Here is a 23699-nt window from a genome sequence, read left to right as displayed (position 1 = left end):
ATAGCATTTATCTTTTCGAGAAAAAAAAAAAAAAGTTCCATGCCTAAGGTTAGCAAATTTTAGTAGAACTAATACATATATTTCTTTGGATAAAAGCTACTGAATCAGCTATTGTCATATGTTCCTTGTTAGCTTGAACATTAAATGAACATTAATAGACATTATAGGTAATATAAATTTATTTTGATCAAATATTAAATTGGAAAAGTCATTAAGTGATAAAATTAGTAGAGGATGGATTGCTGGAAAATTTCTTTCCTTTACAAGATAGTCAACAGGTATTATCAGCGAGACGAGACTGGGGTATAGATAGTCTTCGGCGCCTGTTTTCTATAGCTGTGATAATTGATGACTCAGCTCTAGCAACCACTCCAAAAGCTATATTCTGTTTACATAATAAAATGAAGTTAGTAAGAGACTTATAGCTTAATTATTAAATTCATGTTTATCTTTAATTGTAAAAATTTTGATACAATAGCTGATGTCAAATATAGTTGATCAAGTCGGAAGCATATATCCACTTTTGAGAGATTTATGAGACAATACATTTTTAAATAATCTATGTCCATTATGTACCTCATCATGTGTCGTCCTTCTGCAAAAATACCATATACAACAATTTTTTTAACTAAATTTAGAACTAAGTTGTTGTATGCAGCACATATTTATCGTGCCAACTTAACCTGGTTGGATTCTACGGCTGAGTTGTATTCTATAGGCTTGACCTCAGAGATCAAGACAACAAATTTGATATTTGTCGGCATACTATACATTATAAAGTCTGGTTTGTATGATTTTAACTCATAATTTTTCGTGTTGCCACCATTAGCTCTATATTTCATATATGTGTATATATGAAATTAGATTAATTATTCGTTCAACTAATCTTGAATATTTATATTTCTAAATTACCAGTGAGTCTTGGAGGAAGAATCAGAAGAGAGCACAGACTATAATATTGGAACCAGAAAATGATATACGTAAGAATCCTCGATCGAACAATTAGGTGAACTAGGTATCAAAAGTGGTAAGCTAAATAGAAGTAAATGACAATATGAGCAAGGTACTTTAAATACCGTTGATAGATATTTACATGCAGATCGCATCTCAATTTTGCAAGCAAAATTTTTCCTTCACTCACTGGAACTACCTGAAGACATTTTATTACAACCTTGTCATGAGCTGACTTATAATGTCATGTTTCTTGATTAAACATGCAGATCAGAAAATTATTCAAGAAATTTTATCTAGATTCCCCTGAAGCTTTTTTGATCCACTTTATCAAACAATATTAAAGCTTCTAACATTTCATTATCTATAACATGTCTTATTCAGTCGTAACTAACACTTTTCTGATTTACATCTTATCTCAGACTTCTTTAACAATTCTTATAAATACCTATCAATTTAAATTCATAAATAAAATAATTGACTTTAGAACTATTGTTCGGTTTCGTTGACGTTTTTTTTTTTTTTTTTTTTTTTTTTTTGTCTTTTTATTATTTTTATTTGATATTTTACAATTAATATCACACTTTTATTATCATTCATAATGCATATATTGTTTTAACCTCTTGAATGTTTATTGTAACAAGAAGGGCTATTTTACGAAACAATTTCCAGATGTCTAACACTTTTGTATATGATGAACCAATATTGTTTGTAGTCAATTTTTTTTTCAAACTACTCTTATTATCAATAAACATTTTATGAGCTTGTGTTACCTTCCATCAGCCATGGGAGGCACTATACAGACGGGGCGATTTTCAGTGCTATTCATAGCCCGGCATAAAACAGGCTCCCCACATTTCTGAAAAAAAAAAGGGAAAAAAAAAGAAAAAAAAGAAGGAAATTAAACATTCGTGCCTTTTATATCATTTTATAATGAAATGTTACACGAGTGACTACCATTTGCATCTTTAATATTATAATAATAATTATAATAATAATAATAATAATAATAAAAAAAAAAATACACGTATTTTATGTTATGTTTTTTTATTAGATAGATTAATGATACTTTTTTACTTATCGACCGACTAGGACAGTACAGTATATTCTAGTACTATGTATTCAAGCAGTTACTATTAATCTTTATTTTTTATGAATGAAAGATTTAGTTTAATTGCTGTTTATACGTATTATAAAAATCACACATAGTAAATACAAAATATTCAATAAAATAAAATAATTCAGGAACAATAAGGAACCAATATTGTATAATAAAAAGAAAACGACAATAAAAATAAAGATAAAAATATAGAGATATTTGAGTCATAAATGCACTCCATTACTTGAAATGAGCTGTCAATAAATGATCTAATCTGATCTGATTCAATCTAAACCTTAGCAAATGTTCAAGTTCTATTATATATGATTTATATGATTTATATGGCTTATATGATTTATATAGTTTGCCCCTTATTAAATCATAAAATGAGGATGATGTAATAGCATAGTATAATATATATGTGTGTGTGTGTTGTCTATGACTACCGTTGGCCTTCAGCTAATTAGATACCATTTTAAGCATTAAAATTAATATCAGAAAAAAAAAAAAAAAGTTAACGTTGTCTAGGTGATAGTAACTATATAATAATAAAGTAATAGATATATATCGTATAAAGGTAACTATATAATTCATGTTTTCACTAAAAAGGCATAAAATACATAAAATACATATAATAGAATTAATAATAAGCATATAAACTAGTTTTAGCTAATTTTAGCTAATTTTAACTAATATTATTATACTCTGATTGATATTAATTCATTAGTATATTCCAATAATATCTCAAATACACATTTGGTATACATATAAATATGTTATGCTATTTCATTACAAAAGACTACTGTTATTTATCAGGGGAAGAAAAAAAATAAGACTGAACAAAAAAATAACCCTCCATTTTGTAAAATCAAAAAGGCTATTTGTTATATTAGCCAATCAGAAAAATGGATGTTATTTTAATTGAGGGGGGAAAAACTTATCAACTAATAATATACAATTTATCATCACTGAAATCTTTTTCTTAATAATTAGGTATAGTATTCATAACGATATATTAGCTTTTTATATCATTTTTATCCAGTACATTTATTACATTTATTAAGTAGGATAAGGAATGCTCCATTCTTATTCTAACTTTGCCATTTACCTTTACTTCTTTATCGTCTGCCTTCCTTTTTTTTTCTTGAAAGAAGCTATTTTTAATTTTTTGATTGTAATATTTATAATACAAGCATGGGAGGTTGCACTCAAGATTGTAATTGGAACACTATTTTCGGTTGGTACAATGATTTTTTTAAGCGTGCCCTTTAATGAACGGCCATAGTTTCTCTGAGTAGATAAATTGAAGCCTTCTTGTCACATATATTATATTGTTCAATAATGGTTTTTTGTAATGCTATTGCTCTATCAAAATTTCTCGCCGCTATTATCTTTTCAACTTTATTTAAAGTAATATGAGCTTGATTTACTGAATATTTGTAGTGGTAAAAACTAAGATTTTCAAACCTTCGAATGTTTCGCAAAGTATTTTCAATAATTAAATCAAAGAGTTTTTATTTTCTGTAATAGTCTCATTTTAATTTATCAGCTTTATACTTTTTAATGACATTGATTATGCAAAAAAGAAAAGTATCACTAAATGATTCTTTATCTTGTTCCTCTAGCAAATCAATATCCATAAATTCACGTACACGCAATGATGAATCGTTCCCAATTTGCTTTGCTTTCTTTATCTATTCTTTATTTGAGTTAAAATGGTCCTCTTGCTCGTCTTTTTCTATATAGTCATTATATAAAAAGTCTAAGTTATTTTCCCTATTAGTAATAAATTCGCTAAAGCTATTCATGTTTATTATAATATTTTGAATTAAATAAAGTAACTGAATCATTCAGATTTTATTGGGTTATTTATTTATTTCAAATCCTCTGCGCAAAATTGATTTTTACCTGAATGCAAACTCATATTGATTCAATCTCAAAATAGTGTACTCCGTCATGCTATTATCGTCTGAATACCAATTTGTTATTCTTCTGTGGAAGAAATTTTCTTCCTTTATTACAATAGATAATCTTATCTCTTTAAATACACCATATTAAGGTAGACTAGGGCTCAAAAAGAAAAGCGGGGTTCTGTTTCAAGAAAAAAGATTTTTCCTTTTTTTTTTTTTTTTTTGTTGCGTTTATTAATTAAATCATTTTAACTCATTCCTTTGATTTTCTTTTTCTTTTTCTTTTTTTTTTAGTTGTTATTATTATCACTATTACAAACTTAATGTCAGCAAATTGTAATGAGGATAATATATCCTCTTCTTCAAAAGAACGTATGAGAACAAGACGGTTGGACTCATCCAATAATAAGTTCGAATTAGAAACGATAGAACATAAAAAATATCAAAATGCAAATAGCACAACTGAATTTAATGAAGATTTTTCAAGCCAATATTCCCGATCTATTTCCAAAAGCCAACCAGGCTCTTTATTAAATGATGAAGAAAAGCCTCGTTTAAAGAGAGCTTTAAAAGCTAGACATGTAAAATAGATAGATATACATACATATATATATATATATATACGTATATATGTATATGTTAAAACATCAAATGAATTGTATTATTTATATACTATATATTTAGTTGACAATGATTTCATTAGGCGGAACAATTGGTACTGGCTTATTCTTAGCATCAGGTTCTTCTATTGCAAATGCTGGTCCAGGTGGGGCTTTAATTGCTTATGCACTCATCGGTATCATGGTCTTTTTTATGATGGAATGTTTGGGTGAAATGGTAATTTTGATAATAATTTTTGATGAAGACCCATGTTACGTAAAAATAAAATAAAATAAAATAAAAATAATAACTTCTTTCTTTTTAGGCAACTTATTTACCAATATCTGGTAGTTTTAACAATTATGCGGGTAGATTTATTGATCCTGCACTTGGATTTGCTCTTGGTTGGAATTATTGGTACAACTGGGCTGTCACTGTAGCTGTTGAATTGGTAAGTAACAGATCAAGTTATACAAATCGAAATATCCTTATTTAGTTTTATATTTGTATCACTTTTTAATAGACGGCTGGTTCCATGGTAATGGCATTTTGGTTACCTAATTTTCCGAGTTATGTTTGGTCTATTATCTTTTTGATTTTAATTTTATCTCTAAATTTATTTTCTGTTAAAGGATATGGTAACGTATAAGAGAATATTATATACATATTATATTCTATTTTCTAAATATTTATTTTTTTTTTTAAAAAAAAAAAATAGGTGAGGCGGAATATTGGTTCGCTTTAATTAAAGTATTGGTAGTGATTGTGTTTATTATTCTCGGCATTCTTGTTGATGTAGGCGTATGTGGTGGTCATTATTATGGTACAGAAACTTTTAAATACGGTGGTGTTCAAGGGCTTGGAGTGTTAAGTACATTTTTGACGGCTGGTTTCTCCTTTCAGGGTACAGAACTTATTGGTGTAGCAGCTGGGGAAAGTGAAAATCCTCGGAAGAATGTTCCTAAAGCCATAAAGCAGGTCTTTTGGCGTATTCTCTTATTTTATATTTTGTCTATTTTTATCATAGGCTTAATCATTCCCTATGATGATCCTCTTTTATTGAGAAGTGATGTATCTGATATTTCTGTCTCTCCTTTTACTCTAGTATTCCAAAAAGCAGGTATGTCTGCGGCTGCACACTTTATGAACGCCGTTATTTTGACAACCGTTCTTTCTGCTGGTAACTCTGGTCTTTATGCTTCTAGTCGTACACTTTATGATCTTGCTCTTGAACATAAAGCTCCTCAATTCTTTACAAAAGTCACGAAGAATGGTATTCCTATTTACTGTGTTCTCTTGACTGCCCTTATTGGTATGTTGGCTTTCTTAACCTCTCTCTTTGGAAATGGTGTTGTTTATAATTGGCTGCTATCTATCTCAGGTATTGCAGGTTTTATTGCCTGGCTTGGTATCGCTGCTTCCCATTGGCGTTTCCGTCGAGCATTTATTGCTCAAGGTAAGAATGTGGATGAATTACCTTTTAAGGCTCGTCTCTTTCCTATTGGCCCTCTTTTTGCATTTGGAATCTGTTTATTTGTTGTAGTCGGCCAGGGTTATGACAAGTGGATGGCTGATCCTCCTGTTCCAGCTGATATTATTGCTTGTTATATTGGCTTACCAGTTGTCATTATTTTATTTGTTGGTTACAAATTTATCAAAAAGACAAAACTTATCCCCTTATCAGAAGTAGACTTGGATTCAGGACGTGAAGAAATTATAGCGTAAGTTGACTACATATTATATATTTAAAGCTAAACTAAACAATATATACATATTTTTTTTTTTTTAGTCATACAATTGAAATGGAAGATCGTAAGCAATATGATCCTTTGGAAGGAGTTAGTATCTTCAAGCCGAATACTTGGAAACGTATCCCCCATAATTTGAAATCATGGAGAGACGCAGTAAACAATTAAAAAAAAAATAGGCTTACTTTAAATTATATCCTATGTTTTCTTCTCTTTGTTATAAACATTATAAAAATGTATATAGAATGAATAATAAATTAGATTAATTTTCTTTATTTTTTATATTACAGTGCTTACAGCACCAAATGGCAAGTTTTTAAAATAAATAAATAATGATTGTTTTGTTTTAAACTCAAATAGCAGATTTGGCCAACAATAAATTAGCAATTTTACAGTATTTTATTTAATACTTTACGAACGATATTTGAATGTCTTGTATAAACTCATTTATTAAACATATTAACAACGTGTTGAATAAAGTCTCTAATGTTGCTTAATGAAATATTATCACGAGCGTCCCTTATTCTTATATCCTTCTTTTCGCTAAAATAGCTATGTTCTACTTGGTCTTTGGCATTAGCTGCCCAGAACTATTCTATTGGAAGAGAATAAAGGAAGATACATTATTATTATTATCATTATTATTTTCTCCATTTTTTTTTTTTAATATTTGTCTCTTTATACCTTTCCAAATTAAAACTGTTTAATTGGTTTATATAACATAAAAACCTTTAGAACCAACAGAGTTGTTGGTTTGGGTGTATCATATTTTCTGTTCTCTCTTCAGCAACTGATTTATCAATTATAATGGTACATTAATAAATACAAACAGACAAAAGAATATAGCGTTTTATTTTATAGATTGTGTTTGTTTATATGTGAAATTGTTTAATACAAAAGAAGCAAGAATAGTGTAAGAGTACTTTAAATTAACTTTGAATAATCTATCATTTAAATGTATGCTATTTGAGCTAAGAGAATTATATGTTATGTATTTAAATAATGACAACATACATAAGAAAGGTTTGGCCGAAATTTGAAGACTCAACTTCAAGTGGTTCAACGAAAAGGCAACAAAAGAATATTAAACTTGACTTTACAGTGCATCTAAAGGCTTATATAAATTAGTCTAGAAAACTTGAGAACAATTACATAACTCGAACATTTAATGCCTTTTTACGTCATCCATAAAGACCTGGATGAATGGTATATTTTATGCCTTTATGGTTTAGTTTTTAGTTATCTGCAATAAATAATCAGATTACTCATATTTGTCTATGCGCTATATATATATAGGTATAAGCATAATCTAAGGGTTACAAAATAATATCCTTTTTTTTATAGAGCAATTCGAGCATTCAAAGTAAAAATAATATGTGATTGTTTCTTATGTCTTTTAGCATCAAATATTCTTATAAATCAATTAATATTGCATTATAGATGTTCTTCACATTATAAAAGTGTCTAAAAAGCATATCCAGCACTAGTAGCCGTAGAGACTTTATTCAACACGTTGTTAATATGTTTAATAAATGAGTTCATACAAGACATACAAATATCGTTCGTAAAGTATTAAATAAAATACTGTAAAATTGCTAATTTATTGTTGGCCAAATCTGCTATTTGAGTTTAAAACAAAACAATCATTATTTATTTATTTTAAAAACTTGCCATTTGGTGCTGTAAGCACTGTATGTGTAACACTAACAAATCTTGTACTACATTCTAATAGATTATTAAATTTTTAAATTTGTCCCTCCTTCTCCTCCACCTTTTTACACTCCTTTTTTTTTGGAAGATACATACTTGTTTAAAATGGGAGCCAAAGTAGTTGATTATAGAGTATCCACGTTAGTTGTATTATGTAAAGACTGTGGAAACGATGTAGGTCTTTATCCTGCACGTCATAAGTGTCGGCCAGTCGATAGACCAGCGATGCCTTCACTTCCTATTCAATATAATAATAATAATACGATCTCTACTACAGAATCATCTAAAGCAACATTATTAAATCAATCGCCATCAGTTGAATCACCGTCCACTACAAAGTCAACTCAACTCGATAAATCAGAACAAGAAGATTCAGTTTATTATAACAATTTTGCTGCTCATTTACCAGAATCAACTGACTCGAATGGTAAAAAATTATGGGGAAAAATAAAGCAGAATGAAAAATGGAAGCAGCTGAATGAAAAGACTAAAGGTGAGAAGAAAGAAAAGAAAAGAAAAGAAAACGAAATGAAATGAAACAAAAATTAAATAAAAATAAAAAACAAAAATAAAATAGACGATAGAACGAAACAATCGGGTAAACTATGGGGTAAACTACTTCAAGCAACACAAACTATGGCTGAGAAGATCCCAAGCCGTGAAGACCGTGGAGCAGGTAGTAAAAAGAGGTCCGTAAAGTTATAATTAATTTTTAACATATTCATATAGAGTCAGATGAAGATGATTGGGAAGGCGAAACACATGTGTCAAGGATTCTTCGAGACTATTATGAAAGAAAACGTATGCGTTTGCCTGAATGGTTATTAGTAGATAATACTATTCAAAAATATCATACGCAAAGTGATATATCTGAGTCATCGTCTACAAGTGTAGGAAGGACGCCTTCTAGAAGGAGATTATGGGAACAAGATCCTAACAAACTTTCAAGTAGAGAAAGAGAAAGACAAGAATTACGTCAAAAACTACCTATAGCTAATTCTGAGAATAGCGGATACAAAGAAAAGGCTGCTAGGGAAGAATATAATTATAATATTGATCAGCAGCATAACTATAGAAAAGAAAACGAAAGAAGCGATTATTATAATTCATCAAGTAAAGACAATAGAATCAGCGATGAACGAGCTACTCGAAATATATACCATGATAACATGAATTATAATTATCAGCAACAGCATTTAAATAGTATTTATAAGAGAAATAATGATGATCGAGATTATTCACCAAGAGTTTATGATCCTACGCGGTCAGATAATCGATATGATCAACATCAGCATAATTCGGCTAGTTATTATAAGAGCAACTCAAGACACCAGCAAGCGATCATGACTTCAAGAGAACAAGCTGCTCAATATCATAATGGCCTGCTAAGTATTACTAATGGCAGAAGAAGAGAACCTAATATTGAAAAAGAGGAAGGCTATCATTATAGTAATTCTGGATATTTTTAATTATACATCTATATAGCAATATTATCTATTATATACCGTCTTAATATATTTATATACATTTATATACATATATATTTGTTTTTTGTGTACTTTATATTAATATTCAATTATATGAATTAATAAAAATAAAATCTTTTCAAATCCGTATGTATTTTTGTTATAGCTTAAATTAGTCACTATAATTATAAATACAATGAGTTGGTATATTTATACCAAAAAATGGTATTTATTTAGAAATGAAAGAAGCCTTAGCTTTTCTAGATATGGTGTCATATTCAACTCTTGTCTCATTCTCTTTATTTAGATCTTCTTTAGTTTAATATAGTCTATTGTTTATAGTGGTTACATATAACCGCTATTATGAATTATACATTACTGTTATTGATCAACGATAATTATGTTTTTTGAAGTCTAGATGTATTTCATATATTCTTAAAAATATATATGTTCTCTAGTTTATATACAAGTTAAATTAATGTATTTCACAATTTCTTTATTAATTCTTTTCCATAATTAATGGAAGTCTTAAATAAAAATTAGCAATTATGGCAGCAGCAACTAGAACACACAATGTAATAGGCCCATAAATGTCTTCCAATGTTGATGTTGGATAACCATTTTTTAAATGATAAGCTCTAGAATGGAAGCGTGCCAATGAATAACTATACATTATATAGGTTTAATTAATATATATATATATATATATCTTTCAACTATCTCATACAAACTTACATAGAAACCATTACTGTTAAAGCAATAAAAGTACTGCCAATTATTTTTGATACTGTATCACCACCATTAACTAACCTTATTGCAATTGTTAAAAGTAAAATACAATAATGTAGCCAAGCCATAAAAGTACGTTCGTTAGAAAAAAATACTTTTGAATCTCTTCTCTTGCAAATAGATGTTTTATTGGTATTTATCTCTTTATTAAAAGACACACCTCTTTTCAATACACTAAGAAAGCCATCTGGTGCCCAATGTACTATATCTTCCTCAGCTTTATTGTTCTTTTTCCAAAACTTGAAAAATTTATGTGGAAACCGCAAGTTGTCTATTTCAGTATGTTCTAGTGTAGGTGATACTAAATTTTCTGGGAAGTTAATAGATAAGTGCTGAATATCTTGATTATTAATTTCTTTTGTATTTGATTTTTTCGTATCCATTAATGTATATGATTCATGCTTTGGTTTAAATTCTAGTATAGTGGATACTTTAAGAGGTATATCATTCTGAGCAAAGAGCGATTTTCTATGATGCCCATTGATGAGAGCCTTAAAGCTCTGAGATCGAGAAAGCCCAATATTCTGTATAACAGGCTTCTTTATATCTTCATGAAGCATTTCAATCCAAAAGGGAGTATTAGAAACCTTGTCATGAAATAAGCAACTTGCGCCATGAATATATTTGGAAAATCGAGGAACTTGAAACACAAGATGACTTTTTAAAAGATTGTTCAACCAATTGGGAATTTCCTGCCCTAGATGTTCCTGTATCTTAATTTCTAAAACTGCATAGGGGAATCTCAAAATGTCAGACTCTTTGACTTTGCGGAATGGGTATTCAATACCAATGTCTTGCCTTCTCCAATTAGATGATCTATTCTCCGTTACCCGTCTTTCCCTACCATCTATATGATCTTCTCGAATAAAAGTCAGATTTGAATCTAAACTAATTCTTAAACGCTGGTCGCCTGGTAGTTGAAAAGCAGTGCGATTATAGAAAACACGGCACATAGGCTTCAATTCTTTACGTTTGATAGAATCATGAATTCCCTCAGCAATAAAATAACTATCTTCAATTGTCTTGGAATCCATCTTTTCTCTTTTCTCTAAATCCTCTTTATAGTTTTTTGCTGTATATGTTCCACTTAAGTATGCATTGGTTTGATCCCCCTTGATCCTGAAACGATCCTTAATAGATTTACCATACATCCATGGAGCATGATGTGTCTTCCGTTCAACATAAACATCGTCATTAAGTTCACTACTTTTTCCATACCAACGAATACGAATGGCCTCTGCACCTTCACTACGATCCAGTCGCTCATGATAAAGTTCAAATAGTTCATTGTCAAAATAAACACTAGAAACAGCTGCATCTGTTGATTCATATTGTTTCTTCCTGTTAAAGACATAAATTGGCAGGTGTAATAAAATAATTGTCTTGACTTGATTGATATTATCTGGGTGAACCCAATATTTATATGTAGCTCTTTCAAAGGCCGTTTGTTTAATATCTGAACTATTGTCATCAACACAGGATAGTCTTGCATTACCATAGTGTCGACAAACTTCATACATTTCGGAAATTCGCACGACCAATATATCGAACCTTTGTTTATCCAGTGGATATAAATATAATAATTTATCAAAAAAATACGGTGTAAGTATGCCACCAGCTACCTTATTATCATGTTTATTTGCAATCTTTTCAAAGGCAATAAGATTTAATTCATGATATTTGGTTAAATCATCTATGTCAATCAGAATATCTGCCAAGCTATCTGCCACAGAATTATAAGCATCTTCTGCCGGTTTCGATTTACTATACCCTCTCAAAAGATAGTTGCAATAATCGATACGGCTTGTCATTGTCTGTAAACGGATCTGAACAAAGTTATATACCTTTTTTAGCTCGATTTCAAATTGGTTGGCAAATGAATCATTACTTTCTTCCGTTTCTTTTAATCGTTCTTTGAGCTTGTCATATTGAACATATGAATCCCTCCAGGGCTCAAATATTTTAGCATTAAATTCTACACCAAACTTCATTATTATTTATAATAGCTTTGTTAATTAATGTATTATAATATGAGGGGGCCTTTTTTTTTAATAAGTATTGAATTAAAGAAGTAGCAGTATTTAAGAAAAAAAGAGTAAAGAGAAGAAAAAAAATATGAAAAAAAAAATATGACTAGAAAATGTAAACTTTGAAGCACATATTTACGTTTTAAATAATACTAAAAATATGGTTTTTTTTTTAACAAATATAAAATTCGTCAAAATAATTATAAACGGTCTTTTTTTTTTCAGAAACGTTTTATTCTACAGTGAGTGCAGATAAAGATGATAAAAACAATACTATAGCTTGTTTTATTTTATTACAAGTTTCGTTTTGCATTAACAAATGCAAATAATGGTTGATCTAAAGGATTATGTATGTTTTTCGTTTGTAAACTATTATCTAAAGTAGTTGATATACCACTACCAATAATCTGTATTGGAACATCTTTTTCACCACCTTGTTGTTGACTAGCCATGACTTTAAGTCGAGGAAGTTTAACTTTACCTGCCAATAATGGATAGCATATATAACGATAAGTAGCTTTAGAAAATGGTAACACACGGCCTTTAAATTGTTTGTAACCAGAAAATACAAATGCTTCACTCAACTCTACAGAACTAGTGTAATCTGCCAAGTACTTAGTTGGATTATAAACGGTATAAGTCAAAGTAAATGGTTCACTCAAATAAATTTTAGACGGTATATCTAAGAAATATCATTAAGTAACTAAAAATAAAATAAAATAATATATACTTTACCAGCAAGTATAACGAGATCTTGTTGTTGGAATTGAATAGAAGGAAGTTGAATTATCGATGTATTATATTGATGTTCCTTTATTCCAGATCTTTTATAAAATATGAATTCAGTTTATCCTTTTAATATGCATGAATGTATTTTTTTTTTTTTTTACCTCTTCCATTTAATTACAATTGTTCCTGCAGGAACAGACGCTTGCTCCTCTGTAATATCTGTGGTAGAGAGTTGAAATAGATAATTTGCATTATATACATGTCCAGGCTTCCAAGCTGATTTAAATAAGAAGTTAGAAATATAACAATATTATATTTTATGTGTTTCTTACTTTGATCCTCAAAATTATCTATCTTTGATATTAAAGATAAAGAGGTATATGGATGAGAAAAAATCTAATAAGATAATATAATGTTATAAATATTATACATAAATGTATATATATATATATGTATATTACTTACCTTATTTTCTTCTAATGTTAAGTATTGAATATCTAGATCCCATGTAGAGAAACAACGAATTGAAGCAACCAAAAGCCATCTTTCTGACCTTTCTAAGATAGGAGCCATTGATTCTTTTAATCTTTCTGTTTGTGCACATAATTCAAAATTAACATCAAAAGGAGCAATAAATGGAATACGAAGTGATTCTGATTTCTCTACATATTTTGTAGTTTTCCCAACAATTGTGTATTTGATCTAAATAATAATAATAGTAATAATAAAATGAATATAAAAGAAAATATGATGACTTAAATCTATTATACTTTACAGTAACATTAACTAGTCTAGATCCTATAACTAGTCGACCACGAATATAAATTGGTTTTATTATTGATTCTCCTGGATTGATAATACCCAAACTTATTTCCTTCTCTTCAGTATCATGTTCTTCTGTAGTAAACATAATGTCATCATTAACAGTAGATTCGGAATTTTTGATTTCAACACATAAAATAGCTTCAATAGACTCCGTTTCTAAGTTTGTCATTGTCATATCAACTTTAAAGAGCTCATCTAATATGGCAGGCGCAGCATGCTCAAATGTCAAATCTATACTAGGCGGTTTCTGCATAATACTATAAATCAATAGTAGGTTAAAATAAAAAAAAATTAGCCTATAGTAAAATGTGAATCTTACTTTGCATATGACAAATGACCATGACCATCAAGGGTTTTAAACACAAGCTTTTCATCTAATGATTAAAATAAGAAACTGCTTACAAGCGAAATATATATTTAAATATATACCTGGAGCATGCTCTAGCCATTTTCTCCTTGTGATTGGATGATCCTCTGCTATTTTATCTAAATCGTATTTCAATTCTACTTTCCAATTTGATGTAATAATATCCAAATAGACATTCAATATCTATTAAAAGATGTTAATTACATAATAATTTATCTTTTTATTTTATTTTATTTTTTTATTTTATTTTTTTTTCTATACCTTCAACTCACCACAATCTTGTGGTATTACGCAACCATGAAGTACTTTTATTTGATCTTTGAAGACTCTTAGATCAGCTTCAGCAGTGAACCAATTTTCATAGTCGCCAGGTTCAGTAATTTTTGATAGGCTATTTGAAAATTCGATCAATTCAATGGACTTTGGTTGATCTTTATCAAGACTACTATCTTGTAAAATAAGATTATATTGAGGATCACTAAAAATAATCCTTGCAGCATTAAATCGGAATGGCATTAAAGGCGATGCCTTATTTGTTTTTAATGTGATCTGATACTCTACAGGAGCACTTACGAAATTCGTCTGTTGTTTTATCTGTACTTGACATGTCACAAAGGCATTGATTTGATCCATATGAATGATAAGTGGCATATCATTCGATTGATTATTCAAGATATCCATCAATTCTTTTTGAATATCATGTCGCTTGTTTTCTGCTATTGGTAAATTATCTGACATTAATTCTACAAGTGATTCAACTGCTTTTTCCCATGAACCTAATTCCTTAGCACATCTTAATGACCATCTTAAAATAGACGTAAGGACCATATTCCATTTTTCTTTTCGATAGGTCTTGCCGATACGTTCAAAGAACTTGATTGCCATATCAAACTTTCCCGTTTCGTAGTAAGTGCCAGCAATTTCTGCTGCTAAATAAAGGGTCATCCTTCCATTTCGATAACGTTTAAATTGTTCATAACTCTTAGTTAACAACTCAATTGTTAAACTCGAATGATCTACGAGCCTTTCATTCTGCAAAAGTGAATTATTAGCTGCTGTATCAGATCGATCCATCTCTAAAAACTGTCTTCGTCTTTCTGCACAGCACATGGCAGCTAAGTGATAATAGAATCCTGGATGTTGAAGAATAGCACCTGGATTACATCCTCCTGAATTCCCATTACTAAGTGATAAATTTCCTGATGAAAAAGATGTTGGAATAGGAATTTTATATCCCGCATAAACTGCTGCATCAACAATATCCCCGAAAATACGGTATCTATAATATGTATATATACACATATGCATTAACAAAAAAAATATAAATCATAATATTTTACCAACATACTGTTTCGATAGCCATGCCCAATATTCAAAAGTATGCTCACCCATACCCCAATTAGGTGAATAAGATTGAAACATATGCAAATGTCTGTTTAACTGTGCAACTGCAGCCAAAGGATCGTTCAAGTAAAGGTTAAATTTACAAATTTTTATATTTATACAATCTGCTAAACTCCGTGCTTCCTTCCATCTCTTCCCATTTGGTACCAAAATAGCATGTTCGACATTTTGTGAAGAATTAGGTGCGAACAGTTCACATATAGTGTTATAAGCAGCTTCATAGGATCTAATGAATAAAAATTATAAATTACCCCACATTATATATAAATATTATATTATAAACTATTACTTTAATGCGCCATCTATTTCTTGTTTCATTTCCTGAAAAAAGGCAATTTTAAAATCGTATCGTAAGATCCAACCAATAATTGATAAAGGTTGAGGTTCTGTTGAAGATAAATCGATTATAGGTTTTGGCATAGTTAAAGGTGAAGGAAGTTTTGATTTCTTTTTACGAATCTTTTTGAGTCGATTACTATAAAAATAGAGTGCTGGCTCATATAGTGTTCGATATAAGCTAGTTTTTTTTTAAAAAAAAAATGTCTAAGTATACAAATGGATATCTAGTTTTATCAATGATTTTGTACCTGTTAACAAACTCTTGTACCTCAGAGGATGAACCAGGTGCTATCGTAAAAAATGAGCTTCTTGTATCTAAGCCGCATTGCTTCCTTATAGATGATAAACGTTCATCTATTGCTGCATCTACCCAACTAATATTAATTCTTTTCTCTATTTATTATTTCATATATTTTTACCAGAAGATCGACGCTTTAATATGATTGCTGCAGCAAACTTAATCCCTTTATCTTGAAAATATTTTCTATAATGTGTATAAATAACTAACCTCGTACTTAAAAAAAATTCCCCCCCACCAACTTTTTTTTTTTTTACCGTCTACTATTTATTTCTGCTGCTAAATTCGTATCATTCTCACGTTCAGCTGGATCAATAAGTACCTGTGAAGATAAAGGACCTACTTCACGTTGAGCTTTTTCTTCGGATTCCCATATATCATAAAAACCAACAACTACACTAGGTAAATATAAATGCTTTTTAATCCAAAGTGGTGTCATGACGCCATCAGGATAAAGTGGTGAATCTTGTGAAAGGGGTGACAAGTTGGAATGAGGTGGTGGCAAATTAGGTGCTGCTGGTGGTGCCCTTTGAGGTAATGTATAATCCTATTCATAATGCGCGTTAAGCAATAGTTCTATTATTCTTTATCTTTTTTTTTTACCTTTGAGACGGTAATCACTCTAAATGGTGGTAGTGTCTGGTTATTTGATAGATATTTAGGAGCTTCATACAACGTATAATCTGTCTTGCTTGTAAATATATTCAAAAGTAGATTTACAAGGTTCGATCGAGTTGTTGGCTCGGTATCTTGAGTATCCACATCAACTAGTTTTGCTTCATTCGTTATTGTTAGTCCATACAAAGCCAATACAGGCGTTGGATGAAGCAAGTACTCGGGAGGATATGAATACATTGACTGAAATCTCTAATATCTTGGGATTAAAAATAAACGAAATGTATACACATAAGAAAAAAAATAAGCAATAGGGCAGGTTTTTTCATAGTTTTTGATAAACTAATGCAATAATCGGAGATTAAACTTATGCAATAATAAATATGGTGGTAAGTTCAAAAATTTTCTTCTTTACATAACTAAAAAAGAAAAGATGGAAGACGACGAACTTCAAGCTATTAGAGCCAGACGTTTAGCAGAATTACAAGCACAGAGCGGTGGTATGAGTCAACAGGTATATATGAGATTGATTTGTTTTAAAAATAAATGTAGTAAATTTATAATGACATTTTAATTATGAAAATAATAATAGAGTGCAGGATTTGGCGTTGGAATGGGCTCTTCATCTGGAGGATCTAAAGAGGATGCTGAAAAGAAAGGGTATTTTCAAATAAAATATAAAAATGATGATTCTCTATTTATGTTGTTTTGTTTTATATAGACAAATGGAAGAAATGCGACGAAACATGGTAACGAATTATTACAAAAGAAATGAAACATTTATTTATTTATTTTTATGTGTAGTTGTACCAAATCTTGGATAATTCTGCTAGAGAAAGATGTAAGTAAGAAAGCCAACAACAACAACAACAAAAAAAAAAAAAAAAAAAAAAAAAAAAAAAAAAAAAAAACTTAAATTGCTTCAATATAGTGGCACGTATTCAGATGGTAAAAGCAGATAAAGCTCGCGCTGTTGAAGATTTATTGATTAGAATGGCACAAACAAATCAATTAAGAAGCAAAGTTACTGAAAAGCAACTAATTGATCTTTTAAGTCAAATTAGTCAGCAGGACTCGAATTCAACACAAACACGTATTGTTGTAAGTATATATGTATATGCATATAAAAAATTATACTAAATTATTTAATTGTAGTATAACCGCAGACAATATGATGATTCAGATGATGATTACGATTTATAAAGAAAAGTAGAATTTATAAATAAAATTTATACTAGTTTAAGAGATTAAGAAATAAAAACTGGGTATGATGAACTGTATAAAGTTGAAGAAAAAGGATACTAGTAGTATGAATTGGCATATATATTAAAGCAGTCATTATAAATAATGTTGAGCAAGTAACAAAAAAAAAACATTACGATTGAAGAATGATTTTATTTAAAAAATTAAAAAATGACTAATGAGTACATAGCATTTATATGCTGTTTTGCCCTGGTCAGATCGCTATGGAAAAAAAGGAAAGAAAACCCCTTTTGGGATAAAAGGGAAAATGTTAAAGTATATGTATAAGTGATGATAATTTAACTATCAGAAAATCGTTGTTGTATTGAAAGAAGATGATGGTCAGAGGGTTCAGGGATTTGGGAGTGAAGCTAGATAGTCCATCTCCAAGCAGAATTGCACATAGAGAAGGCCAGCGTATGAGCCAGGCATCAATTGATTTTCTTACTTTCTTAGTAAGGGATGTTGATGTTAATAGGTTCAAGAGATAAGAGAGTGGATCTTCAATAGATTTGGGGCATCTGAAGGCGGTTATGCATATGCAAACAAGAAAAACTATGTGAGCGTGTGTGTGTGAGGAGTTCATTTGGATGGAAAGGGCAGGCTTGGGTTTACCAAGAGGTAACCAACCAAGTCGCCATCGCACGCAACGAAAGCGTTCTCTTCTTGTCATTGGTATCGTAAGAATAGGGTCGACAATCAGATTATTACGACAATGGGATAGAAGTTTCGAATGTTTTTCTTGTAGTTTTGAGCAAGTAGAAATACTGTATAAGAGAATAAATTTAAAGCCGCGGGATATGTTGGTCATATCTTATATAAAACCTAGATTTAAGAAATACAAATTTATAAAAAACTAGAAAAAGACGATCAACTAAGCATGAGTGTTTTTCATGACATGTTCTGATTTTAATCTGTTATAACTTCTGATTACATGTTTGGCGTATATTTAATGTGGCTTTGAAGACAATCTTGATTTGTAAATAACGACAGTTTATCAATTATTATATCCTCTAAGACTAGAAGACCTCTAAATAATATATATATTTAATACACCTTTTCCAGAAACTATTCGTACACTTTAAAAAGAATAAATATAAAAATTAACACATTAGACTAATTAATATTTCGAGCACTTTGAATTAAAATGGATCAACTTATACACGAAGATGGATAAGGCAAATCATTCAACAAGGAAGGAAATGAAGTTAAAGTATTTTGGATAGAGGTCGACAATTTTAATTATCCTATTGCAGATGTTACAAGTTATAGGGAATATTTAGATTTAAAGCCTCCCGAGAAGCCTCATAAGGCTAACAAAGTTGTATCAAAAGAGAAAAAAAAGGTAGTAAAGGAAGAGTTTGAAAACAACAAGAAAACGTATCGAAACTACAGAAAGGAAGAAATGAACTAATTCTTCTTTCTCGTGGGTGAGAAGGGTATGTCCATTCGTGGGGTAACTAAACAAATAAGTGTTCCTGCTAGTACAGCTGCTTCATGGTACAAAAAAAGTCTTGAGGATCCAGACGAACTTGTCTACAAAAAAAAACCCCTGGAAGCGGAAGGCCCGTGGGAAGACCTCCTATCTTGAACGATGCCCATCGCGAGTACCTTATCAATTTGGTTGATGAGGATGATTCAGGCATGACTCTGGATCAAATAATGGATAGATTAATCAAGGGCTTTGAAGGGCTTGAGATAAAAAAAATTTGCCTTCCATCCTTTTGTAAAGGAAAAGTGCAGAATAAGCTGTATGAAATTTCATTTCTACCCTGAAGATAGAAACAGTTCTGAAAAGATTGAGGAGAGATACAAGTGGGTTAAGAATCTGTTGGATAATACTGATGTTGATTATCAATTTAACTGTATTTTTATTGACGAAGCAGGATTTCATGTCAATATAAAACGCTCTTTTTCTTGGTCTCGTGTCGGCAATCGTGCTATTGTTAAGACACCAAAAACTAAGGCCAAAATAATGACTAATTTTGGGTTCTATTTCTGCTTATGGAGTTGTAAACGTAATGGTTAGAATACCAAAAGTAACAGCATCCAAAAAAAAAAGAAAGCTTGGAAAGGAGAAAGAAGAAAAAAACAGTTCGGTTAGCACAATTACAGGCCATTACTTCAACTTTATCGCCAATACTATTAATATCTTGGATCAGTACGAGAAATTTAAAGGGAATTATCTTGTTGTGGATAATGTTCCAATCCACAAGCACCAAGAAAGAAGGGGTTATATCGAAAGTCGAGGCTACTTTTGTTTGTATCTGCCCCCATAATCTCCTGAACTGAACCCGATTGAACAGTTTTGGTCCGTCTGTAAAAGCAAGCTCAAGAGAGAGCCGCTCTTGGAAAGCGAAACCCTTACCAGTCGCATAAGTAATGCATGCAACAGCGTACTTCAGAGTGGTCTGAAAGGGTTCTGTAGGTATTCGATCCAGAAGTTTGATGACTGCTTGGAACGTAAGCCGCTTTAAAAACTCTACACATTTCGTCTGTGTTTGAAATTTCATTTTTTTTTTAAAAGTATACGGAAAAGGTGTACTTCCGAAACATTAAAAAAAAAGAAGTATTTTGGTTTAATTGGTTGGAGTAGTTCCTATAATAAGGGGAAAAAAATAAAATTTTTAAGACTGCACATTTTACATTTTCAAAGAAGTGCATATAATAATATCATTTAGTAGCAAATAGCAGTCTTTTTTTTTTCTTTTCTTTTTTTTTTGGCTTTAAATATGATTATCTAATATGAAAAACTTGAAAGTTTGATTTTGGCAAAAGTTTTAGCTGATCTTTAATTATTGTGCTTAATGTTTCGGCATTCTTCTTTGACACATATAAAGAAGTTGTTTTTGCTTTTTGTTTTTTTTTTAATATATATTTATTGGTTTGTAAACACTTTTAATAAGAATGAAGTGGTTTACTAATGGAAGCTTTACGGCTTTCCTTTTATCTAATCTTTTAGTTTCAGCAGTAAAAGTCCCTGCTCATCACCTTTATAATACTCATGAAATACAAGATGAATTAGTAGAAAATTTTAGAGAGCCTAAGAATATCATGTTTGCATCCAGTTTTGGTGGTTCATCTCACGCCACTTGGGTTTTATCAATATTGGATGAATTATATCATAGAGGCCATAATATTACTTATGTTTCAACTGTAAGATAAATACTTTGTTTGATATTCATTTTTACTAATTTTTTTTTTTTTTTTTTTTTGTAAACAGAATCTTCATGCAAAGTTTGCTAAACCATATCCATATTTTAATACTGTTGTACTTGAAAAAGAACGCAGTGTATTGGGAAAATCAGTAGATGGAAAACATGTACCGATAGGTGATATTATTGAAGAACTTTTGGACTATGCAAATCAAGAGTTTGGAAATGGTAATTATCCTTTTTTTTTTTTTTACATATTATTTAAAATTAACAATAATTAATTTAGATTATGCAACCTTTAAGAATATTATGGTAAATCGTAGTATGGATATAGCTATTTGTGATTATGGTGCTGCTTCTGGTTGTTCAGAAGCAGCTAAGGATACGAAAACACCTTATATTGTTACAGCAGCGTTTGGAATGATTTCAGGTATATATATATATATGCGTGTGTGTATTTATATAATACAAATCAATTTATTTATATTTTCTTTTTTATTAGATGCATCTGCTCCTTATATTAATAATAATGTTCTTTCAATGCGCGAACCTACAACGATCAACATGACACTCATGGAACGATTTAATGATAGAATTATAACACCTATAAAACTCGCTATAAAAATGGGACCTAAAGTAAAACAAATAATTAGACAATATCGTGAAGCAGGCTGCAGTGTAGACAAACTAGAACTTGACCCTAGCGCTCATCAAAATGCACTCAAGTTAATTAATAGTTTATATGGTATTGAAGCTGCTCGCCCTATGGGTCCTCTTGTTGAATTGGTCGGCCCTATTGTACCTCGAAAATACAATCCACTTACACCCGAATTAAAAACTTTTCTTGACACCCATAAACGTGTGCTATATATTGCCTTTGGACAGCATGCCTCTTCTACTTCAAAAGATTTGGAAATGATTTTGATTGCTATCATGGAAAGTATTGAAGCAGGAGCTTATGATGGCTTCTTATGGGCCTCTCGCGATCTTAATGATCGATTCCCCAAGAAAATTATGACTCAATCAGGGCGCATATATAATGTTGCTGATATGTTTGCTGGTTTACAACCAAATGCTCATTTCATTCAATGGGCCCCTCAAACTGCAGTCGTCATGCATCCCTCTGTCTCTGTCTTCTTAACTCATGGTGGTGCGGGCTCTTTATACGAAGCCCTTTACGCTGGTAAGCGTCTGATTGTTTTCCCCTTCTTTGCTGATCAATTTCCCAATGCCAAAAATGTTGAACATAATCAGATAGGTGGTTTCTTGAACCCTGAAAATACTCAAGAAGAAGCAAACGAGTTATTACAGCGAATTGGCTATGATGTTGATGGTACTTATCAAAAGAATGCTAATCGTTATAAAGCATTAGTCCAAATCCATTCAAAACACGGTATAATTCGTGCTGCTGATCTTGTTGAAGAAGTCTTATTTGTTAATAAGGATGGCTTATTACCTTATCGCTATGAAGTTAGTAGACAGATGTCCTTTATCAAAGCACATAACATTGATATCTATGCCCTTGCTGCTTTTATCGTTTTGGCACCTATTGTTTTGTTTGGTGTTATTATGAAGAAGCTATTCTTTAAGAAAACTACATCATTGATAGATAAGCAGAAATTAAACTAATTACATTAATATGTGTACATAGAGCTTATACTTTTAAAATAAATAATATAAATAGAATTGGTCAAGTAGAATGATAATATCTTAATATATTTGAAATAAATAAAAGAAAAAAAAAATAAAATGAAACTTTTCAATAACAAGAGAGTTATATAAATATATGGTATACCGTCATCGTATAAATAAAGCAATATAAGTGATAAAAATGGTGGGAAAGAAGAGAAGAGTAATTATAGTCATAAATAGGAAAGAGTTTCGTATAGTCATAAATTTTTTCTATCATACAGTGCTTATTTGGTCAAACACAGACCAACTTCTAAAGTATATAAAAAAATTACTTATTTTATTATTACCTGGTATATGTGTATATGTATTTATATATACACAAAGTTATTAAATTCACTTCATATAGTAAATTCAGGAGAGTATTTATAATTAGTTTATTGTAATTTAAGTATAAGTATTTCTATATTGTTAACCAAGATAAATAATTGTATTATGTAATATACTTGATTCATCAATATTTGTTTATATACAAATATATAAAAAGGAGATGGATATTTAAAACATATTTGATAATAGAGGAGAAAAATGTGAAAAGAGGAAAATAGGAGGGAAAAATAATAATAAGGTCATTCAGCTTATACATGTAAACATAACATAAAATTATATTTACGTATGTACATTTTCTTATGTTGTATTTTTATTCCAAAGATGCTTTTAGTTTTGTTTATCGTATTTTTAATAAAACAGAATATAACCGCTTTGTAAATTGTATTTTAAAAGTTATTGTGATGAA

General features: G+C 30.1%; 7 protein-coding genes across 7 annotated transcripts; 4 read left to right on the top strand and 3 right to left on the bottom strand.

Annotated features, from left to right (window-relative positions):
* Nucleotides 1–4650: 4650 nt before the first annotated feature.
* Nucleotides 4651–6476, top strand: BX663DRAFT_430097 (amino acid permease/ SLC12A domain-containing protein; the record flags this gene model as incomplete). Its single annotated transcript, XM_051522782.1, has 5 exons — nucleotides 4651–4797; nucleotides 4886–5011; nucleotides 5084–5203; nucleotides 5284–6281; nucleotides 6350–6476. The coding sequence occupies 5 exons, from the start codon at nucleotides 4651–4653 to the stop codon at nucleotides 6474–6476; spliced, it is 1518 nt and encodes a 505-aa protein (XP_051385319.1).
* A 1428-nt stretch (nucleotides 6477–7904) lies between these two features.
* On the top strand, nucleotides 7905–9633 carry BX663DRAFT_502470 (uncharacterized protein). The gene is made up of 3 exons (XM_051526621.1): nucleotides 7905–8511; nucleotides 8596–8694; nucleotides 8748–9633. Exons 1-3 carry the CDS (start codon nucleotides 8124–8126, stop codon nucleotides 9485–9487), a joined length of 1227 nt encoding a protein of 408 aa, XP_051385318.1. The 5' UTR covers nucleotides 7905–8123; the 3' UTR covers nucleotides 9488–9633.
* Nucleotides 9634–9983: 350 nt separating this feature from the next.
* On the bottom strand, nucleotides 9984–12264 carry BX663DRAFT_430713 (VTC domain-containing protein; the record flags this gene model as incomplete). Its single annotated transcript, XM_051522818.1, has 3 exons — nucleotides 9984–10149; nucleotides 10220–10413; nucleotides 10477–12264. 3 exons carry the CDS (start codon nucleotides 12262–12264, stop codon nucleotides 9984–9986), a joined length of 2148 nt encoding a protein of 715 aa, XP_051385317.1.
* A 329-nt stretch (nucleotides 12265–12593) lies between these two features.
* BX663DRAFT_484606 (Gryzun, putative trafficking through golgi-domain-containing protein) lies at nucleotides 12594–17117 on the bottom strand (the record flags this gene model as incomplete). Its single annotated transcript, XM_051524565.1, has 15 exons — nucleotides 12594–12982; nucleotides 13036–13124; nucleotides 13191–13305; nucleotides 13362–13425; nucleotides 13495–13731; nucleotides 13805–14111; nucleotides 14174–14228; nucleotides 14284–14404; nucleotides 14483–15500; nucleotides 15570–15851; nucleotides 15915–16142; nucleotides 16213–16330; nucleotides 16384–16448; nucleotides 16520–16809; nucleotides 16866–17117. The coding sequence occupies 15 exons, from the start codon at nucleotides 17115–17117 to the stop codon at nucleotides 12594–12596; spliced, it is 3630 nt and encodes a 1209-aa protein (XP_051385316.1).
* A 125-nt stretch (nucleotides 17118–17242) lies between these two features.
* BX663DRAFT_502464 (PDCD5-related protein) lies at nucleotides 17243–18335 on the top strand. The gene is made up of 6 exons (XM_051526620.1): nucleotides 17243–17391; nucleotides 17470–17537; nucleotides 17599–17626; nucleotides 17682–17718; nucleotides 17809–17978; nucleotides 18033–18335. The coding sequence occupies exons 1-6, from the start codon at nucleotides 17311–17313 to the stop codon at nucleotides 18078–18080; spliced, it is 432 nt and encodes a 143-aa protein (XP_051385315.1). The 5' UTR covers nucleotides 17243–17310; the 3' UTR covers nucleotides 18081–18335.
* A 175-nt stretch (nucleotides 18336–18510) lies between these two features.
* Nucleotides 18511–18915, bottom strand: BX663DRAFT_585824 (uncharacterized protein; the record flags this gene model as incomplete). The annotated part of the gene is made up of 1 exon (XM_051532239.1): nucleotides 18511–18915. A coding segment is annotated over one exon (405 nt), but the record flags the coding sequence as incomplete, so codon positions are not given.
* A 2095-nt stretch (nucleotides 18916–21010) lies between these two features.
* BX663DRAFT_469250 (uncharacterized protein) lies at nucleotides 21011–22978 on the top strand. Its single transcript, XM_051524111.1, has 4 exons — nucleotides 21011–21275; nucleotides 21343–21502; nucleotides 21561–21704; nucleotides 21777–22978. Exons 1-4 carry the CDS (start codon nucleotides 21027–21029, stop codon nucleotides 22901–22903), a joined length of 1680 nt encoding a protein of 559 aa, XP_051385313.1. The 5' UTR covers nucleotides 21011–21026; the 3' UTR covers nucleotides 22904–22978.
* The last annotated feature ends 721 nt before the right edge of the window (nucleotides 22979–23699 follow it).

Source organism: Cokeromyces recurvatus (assembly GCF_025118155.1).
Source record: "Cokeromyces recurvatus strain NRRL 2243 chromosome Unknown BX663scaffold_6, whole genome shotgun sequence".
Classification (NCBI taxonomy): domain Eukaryota; kingdom Fungi; phylum Mucoromycota; class Mucoromycetes; order Mucorales; family Mucoraceae; genus Cokeromyces; species Cokeromyces recurvatus.
This window is presented reverse-complemented; position numbering and strand designations above follow the sequence as displayed.

What these genes read in the sequence shown, in the direction of transcription:
- BX663DRAFT_502470 (XM_051526621.1), top strand. Translation starts at nt 8,124, where the DNA reads ATGGGAGCCAAAGTAGTTGATTATAGAGTATCCACGTTAGTTGTATTA. An exon ending in GCTGAATGAAAAGACTAAAG is followed by an intron (nt 8,512 to 8,595) that starts GTGAGAAGAAAG and finishes AAAATAAAATAG; the next exon opens with ACGATAGAACGAAACAATCG. An exon ending in CCGTGAAGACCGTGGAGCAG is followed by an intron (nt 8,695 to 8,747) that starts GTAGTAAAAAGA and finishes ATATTCATATAG; the next exon opens with AGTCAGATGAAGATGATTGG.
- BX663DRAFT_469250 (XM_051524111.1), top strand. Translation starts at nt 21,027, where the DNA reads ATGAAGTGGTTTACTAATGGAAGCTTTACGGCTTTCCTTTTATCTAAT. An exon ending in AAATCAAGAGTTTGGAAATG is followed by an intron (nt 21,503 to 21,560) that starts GTAATTATCCTT and finishes TAATTAATTTAG; the next exon opens with ATTATGCAACCTTTAAGAAT. An exon ending in AGCGTTTGGAATGATTTCAG is followed by an intron (nt 21,705 to 21,776) that starts GTATATATATAT and finishes CTTTTTTATTAG; the next exon opens with ATGCATCTGCTCCTTATATT.
- BX663DRAFT_502464 (XM_051526620.1), top strand. Translation starts at nt 17,311, where the DNA reads ATGGAAGACGACGAACTTCAAGCTATTAGAGCCAGACGTTTAGCAGAA. An exon ending in TAATTCTGCTAGAGAAAGAT is followed by an intron (nt 17,719 to 17,808) that starts GTAAGTAAGAAA and finishes GCTTCAATATAG; the next exon opens with TGGCACGTATTCAGATGGTA. An exon ending in CAACACAAACACGTATTGTT is followed by an intron (nt 17,979 to 18,032) that starts GTAAGTATATAT and finishes ATTTAATTGTAG; the next exon opens with TATAACCGCAGACAATATGA.